Here is a 6,416-nt window from a genome sequence, read left to right on the forward strand (position 1 = left end):
GCGAGCGGCTATGTGGTGCTTAGTTGCTGCCCAGGGTTAAACCACGACAAGAACAAACGTTGACTTTAGACTCTGATGTCTTAACTGGAATCCTCACTGGCAGTAATTTGCTAATTTGAGGTGTTGAGGAGATCTGCTTTGATCTATAAGAAATTGTGTGAGGTGCTTCAGTTTTTCATGCCAGTGAGGCAGAAAAACAGATGTGAACCTAGTTGCTGCTTGTCTGTCTTGCTAGCAAATCTGTAGTTAAAATCTTCCTGTTTTGGTTTCTCTACAGTAGGTGCCATAGTACTTTTATATTCCCTTGTCCTCCTATCAGTTTTAAGATACGGATCAATAAATCAGTTTCGAATCCGGATTCTTTAAAGTATTTGACTGACCAACCTGAATCAGACTTCAGGGTCAGTTCTCTAAGGTACTTGCATTAATGGCTCACAGATTAAGTCTAGGTTCTAGGTATATGCCTTTAAACGTTTCTTCAACTCACCTTTATTGCTTTCTGGATGTTAACACAGGAGTCCCGTATTGTCTGCAACAACTTGTTAAAGCGTCCCATCTCTTGGACAAGCACAGTATTCATGCTTTGAGCATAAGTGGTTGGATATCTTCTCATTGCTGCTTCAATGTCAAAATTTGGAGGAAGTTTGCTCAGGATGTCACCTGTGACTTCATTAACAACTTCATCTGTGGATTTTGCACCACCACCAGATGCCTGAGACTAGAGAGAGCCAAAAATTTTGATTTATTTTGAGAAAAAGAAAGAGGACTTAGGAGAGTGAATAGTTAAAATGCAGGAAAATAGAGCTGTTAAAAAGCCATTGTTTAAAAGATCATTACAGTTCCAACCCTCTTCCCCTGTGATTGAAATTAATTTGTTTCAGAATTTCCTATATTATTGCAATAAGTTATTAACTTAGAACTAACAAAATCTGGTTTCCTACAGATTTATGTCCTCCTCTGTTTTTTTTGCTGAAATCCTGCTTCCACTGTAAACCAATCTTTCTCCCCCCATCTCTGATATTCCCATCAGCACCATTGGCTGGCCAGGTGCTGCCAAATGGCACAGAGCAGTTCTGCTCACCAAGTTCTGTCTCGCTGTCCCTCCGTGTCCCTCCTGCTCCCTATATTCAGCTCTTCATTTTCCTCATGAAGTTTACAGGAACTATAGTATCCCTAGGTAGTACCTGGCTTACAAACTGGACTGATACTGGCCAAGAACTTGAAAATTGTTAAAAGCTGGGGGGAGTAGAAGATACGCAAACTGCTTGTACGATCACAGAGGCTGTGTTTCCTTAGGAAGACAGTCAGGAAAAATGCAAAACCAAAAAAACTTTAAAAGATTCTTAAGTGGAACAGTAATTTCACCAGAATGAAGATACAACACAATAAGGTACAGTAAAAACTGAAAAAAAATCTGAACATACTCATGTGGAGACAGAGTAGAAAGTTATGGTAAAATGGTGTGTGACTCTTACTCTTTACATACCTGTGTAAGAAGAATGTTATCAAATAGCAGTTGCGTTTCTGACTGATCCTTGGTAATATCAGCATTTGCATTCATTCCAAATATCTCCGGGGAAGGATTCAGTGGAAGTGTCTTCGTATATTCAATATAGCTTTGGTACTGAAAAAAGGGAAAAAAAAAATACTCTACACAAAAGAAGATGCAGAAACAGCCAAACAGCCCATGACAGGCTGCAAGCTGCGTCTCAAAACCACTACAACCTTTCCTAGTGTAACGAATACAGTGTGAAAACTAAGATACAAAAGGAAATACAGGGGCTGACCGTGCCTCACAAATTCCTTTGGTCCATCCTCCTCCCCTGAAATCAGGATTGGCTTTCCTTAAAAGATTTCTGACAGCTGTTGGAAATTCTCTTACAAAATAAGATACCTAGCGCAAGGGGCTGCAGCCCCTTTCTGGGCCCACTGCTTGCCAAGTGTCTGAAGGCATTTTGCTAATGTGTAACAACTCTCCTGTGTGATAAATTAAGCTGATTACTATGTCCTTTTTACCTGCAGCAGATAAGATTAACTAATTCTCTTATGCCTATTTTATAATGCTTTTAACTTCAGCAGGCTGGGTTTCTCCCTTATTGTCCCCTAAGTGTGCTGACTCACACAGAGCAAAGTCAATTTACTTGGTAGTAATTGGGGTGGTTTTTTACATCTTTTTACATCATCTCTGTTTCTCAGAAGTCACTGAAATAAGAATAATAGAATGTGAGATTAAGCCACAAAAGTGAGCAATGACAGCGGTAAGCACTGATGCACATATCAATGTGAGTAAAGATAGATCTATTTTTTAAAAAAATAATTCTGTTGTTCTGGGATACTTACATCTCCTTCAGGAGGAGCAAAATAGAGGCCACTTGGATCAAATTTATAATCTACATTTGTAATGATTTCCGAGGAAAAGAACATGTTTAGAACACTACGGAGCGTACGCCGATCCCAGTCATCAGTGACTCTGCCACCATAATTACATTCTCCAGTCATATAGCGAAGAGCATCATATGGCACCTCCTGAAAAAAAGCGAGACAAAGATCTGGACTGCAGCCTAGCACTCCTCTGGACAGCCATACTGGTATCATTGTAATTTATTTGGAAGTCATACAGAATTCTCTCTGGAAAGTATAAAAGCTGTTATTTACTTCTGCTAGTTCATGCTTGTACCATTGATCTCCCAATCTTCAAATACTTTAATAATTATCCATCAAGTCATCCAGCATTGCTTCTTTTGAAGAATAATGGCATCAAAAATTTCCATAGTAATGCAGCTGGAACTCCCTAAGTACAAGTTTATGGAAAACTCTTCCAAAATTATCTCTACTGGTTTGGCCATACATACTTCTAAAATAAATGTATGCTGTCATAGAGCCATAGCTGTGCTCATAAATTTTGGGGGTTTTTTTGTTGTTTTTTTTTTAGAAAGTAAAATCAAACATGCTTAAAGTCTTGAAGTTGGGAGAAGCTGGACTCCTCTTAGGTGCATAAAAGGAACAAATTATGAGTAACAAGAGAGAAATTCTTTCCAGGAAGTCAGGGCAAGAGTGGGTAAGATGCTGAGAACTGGGATAAAGCAGACCAGTCAAAAAAAGTACCAAGAAATCTGTTTACTACATACAAGTTATTATATTTCAGGAAAAAAAATGCTTCCCTCCCTGCTAGGCACTACATTTGCTCATAAGCTTTGGTCATATAATGGGAAGACATCCCTTTCAGACCCCCCCCCTTCACTCTCCTGCAGGAGAAGAAACACACACCTTCGTGGAGTTGCTTTCTCATGCTGAAACGCAATTTACCTCTTAACCACACTGATAACCAAAAACACTCCAGGCTGACAGTGGTTTGAAAATAATACCCCCTTCCTGCCCCAGCCGTAACTTGAACAGATTCTGGCTATAGTGGCTTGCTTAGGAAGCTGGAACATAAAGAAGGGTCACGCATTGCTAGCAAATTCCAGAGAGGCTTCCATGAAACACTGCCTAGCTCTGCAAACAGGGAAGGAACACCATCTGCCAAATTTACACAAATAGATCAAGGTTGTTATTAATCTGCAACAGTCGAAGGTCTAGTAGTATCCCTATCATTGAGTAAATAACAGTTAGCAATTAAGTGTTTTAGTACGATATTTTACAGCTTGCAGTAACATTGCCAAGAGCTGAATCCACAGCTCCTGCCTAAAGACAGGGTAAGATTCCAATGAATAAGGCAATTATATGGAACAAACACCGCTCTGTTTTGCATGGCAGAACTTCTAAATTATAATTTGAAAGTTTCCCACATTAGTTGTATACTGATCATGGTACACTAACCACTTAAAATAAATGTGGTTAGCACTATTGCCAGTATACTTTGGTTTCTAATTCACTGCCCCCACTAAACTGTTGCTGTGGCAGCACTCAGCCTGCATTGGTACATGCACTAACAGTCCTAGAAAGTGCAAGCAAGGACTGGGACCCACTGTGAGAGGTTGCCGTACCTCGTACTGGTCAAGGAAGATGTGCAGCTGCTGCACACTGATGCGCAGGTCGGTCTCATTGAACTCATATGGAATGTTCCAACCCAAAGGCCCAAAATTCCGTCTTTCTTGCACCAGCGCGTGGAAGAAGCAGAGGCCGTATAGCAATGTCTTGAACTCAGCCTTAAAACCAAATGCAACACCATTAATAATTCATGGCTGGTTTAAACCGTTTCATTTTTTCTCACGTCCTGCACAGCAGTGCTGTCTTTGAGTCACTCAAAACCCAGCATCTCCTGCCCTGGTAACATACTGTTTATGAGTCACGGATAGCTTTTTCTTGACATACAAAGGCCTTCAGCGGGAAGTCACCAAATTGTCATAAGCATCAGTTCTAAATATGCTCTTAAACTAGTGTGAACCCTCAAAGCAATTTCATTTTTAAAGCTATAATATCCATGTATATGTAATTAATATACATGACACATACAACTATGTGTATCAGACCATATATCTATGAATTTTTTTTTTTTACACCATTGTATTATAAAACATTGTTCACACAATATTTCTGTGCTTTTTTTTCTCATCAAGATAGATTTCAGACCTTTAAAGAAAACCTTCAGGTAGGAACTTTTCTTTTGTTTTGTTTTTCAGTTGTGACCATTTAGCAAAGTATATGATCTCATTTAGAAGAACTACATTAATTATAGAAAAATAATGTAAAATATGCTTGCAAAGAGACATCTAATTATGAAAAGAGTGGTTAAGATTTTTCCCAGTCTTACTTTTTTTTTTTAAACTAGAGAGCTGTATTACTAATGCCATACCACAAAATCTCAATTGTAGAAGTAGGAGACGAGCAATGCAACAAAAATTATATTTACTTCACTATTGCCAGTAATCAAAACCAGTTTCATTGCAGTGGAAGACAACTATTTAATTTGGGAGGGTTTTTTTTTTCCCCCAGAGCATACATACACAGTCATCAGGGTCTGCTTTAACTGATTTACAAAGTTACAGTACAACATTACTAACAGGTTTTCTGCAGCTGTTGAAAAAGTCAGGATCAGAAATTGGATCCATCAGGTACGAACGAATTATATTGGCCCGTAAACCTTTTGGTGCTTCATTAGTCATCTTCACTCCATTCTGAAGTACAGACACTGGGAACGTGGCAGATGGGTAACTGGTGAGCCAAATTCGGAAATCTGGATGCGTTGTATCAGGGTTTAGCTCCTACAATAAACACATATAAAAACAGGCAACTGGAAGACACAATAGATTAATACACACAGCAAGTGTTATTATTAAAACAAATTTTTTTTTTAGGTGGGAAAATATACCCGTCCAAAGTTTAATTTCTTAGATGCTTATATGTGATTATAGTGAAAGTCACAGTTATGAATGACAACTTCCCTTCTACAGCTGGTGTATTTTTATTCAAGACTTCAGTACTTTGAACTAAAATTTGTCCTCTCTGTGCACGTTTGTGGAATATACGAACAAAACCAAGTGCAGGCTCTGTATCACAAGAGCAATGGAATGTATACTTTGCCCATTTAGTGCACTTACTGTCATACAGCTGTTCTGGGAGGGGCTATAGTAATAATATGTATACATCAGAAATGTGTTGAGTTTATTAAGGGGGGGGGAGGGGTGGAAAGAAAGAAATACACACCTCTTTGGAAACCTATAGCTGTTCAAGAGTAAAATTTCTTAGCATATCTTTGCTTTTCTGCAGCAATAGACATATGATGAAAGCTCTTGGCCTGAAGAAACTCTTGTAGCAGCTGGGATTTACCATTCAAGGAATGGGCCAGACCCACCATGCTTGTGAGCACTTTATATTCCAGCAGGCAGAAGGAAAAAGGCAGAATCAATGTGATGATTACCGTTATATAATGGGAATCATCACGAAGTATGCTAAGCTGGTTTTCAGTTGCCTGTATGGATCAGACATGCCTTCAAAAGTATTTATAACAAGAAGATAATACTTATTTTTACCTCACAGACTCTTTCCAGTATTGGCATCCATGAACTTGCTAGATGGCAATTTTGCAGAACTATCCATGTTCCTTCCTTTACTGCCTTCTCTATCATTTTCATGGCTATCGGGCCTTGGCCTTGACCAAGTGACAGAGAACTAAGCTTTTCACCACCGTATCCCTGCATATAGAAAGCATACTATAAGTAAAAATAATATTGCATAAATACACTAAACTTTCTGGTACGAGAGTTCACATCTATATGTAGTCTTGAAATATTTAATGTACAGTATATTTTAAAATACAATTTAAATCTTTTTTTCCATGTCATTCCAGTTGACTAAAATCCCTTATCTATCTCCCAGTGAAAAGCTCCAACTACGCATCCATCTAGTCCGGAACTGTAAAATTCTGACAGTTTCAAAATATTCCTGAAAACAGTATTGTCCTGGTTTCAGCTGGG

General features: G+C 38.6%; 1 protein-coding gene across 1 annotated transcript; it reads right to left on the reverse strand.

Annotated features, from left to right (window-relative positions):
• Nucleotides 1–487: 487 nt before the first annotated feature.
• Nucleotides 488–6,134, reverse strand: LOC104075078 (dynein heavy chain 7, axonemal-like; the record flags this gene model as incomplete). The annotated part of the gene is made up of 6 exons (XM_009575445.1): nt 488–718; nt 1,487–1,624; nt 2,341–2,526; nt 3,987–4,142; nt 4,995–5,204; nt 5,973–6,134. Coding segments are annotated over 6 exons (1,083 nt in total), but the record flags the coding sequence as incomplete, so codon positions are not given.
• Nucleotides 6,135–6,416: the final 282 nt, after the last annotated feature.

Source organism: Fulmarus glacialis, unplaced genomic scaffold (assembly GCF_000690835.1).
Source record: "Fulmarus glacialis isolate BGI_N327 unplaced genomic scaffold, ASM69083v1 Scaffold43203, whole genome shotgun sequence".
NCBI classification, from domain to species: domain Eukaryota; kingdom Metazoa; phylum Chordata; class Aves; order Procellariiformes; family Procellariidae; genus Fulmarus; species Fulmarus glacialis.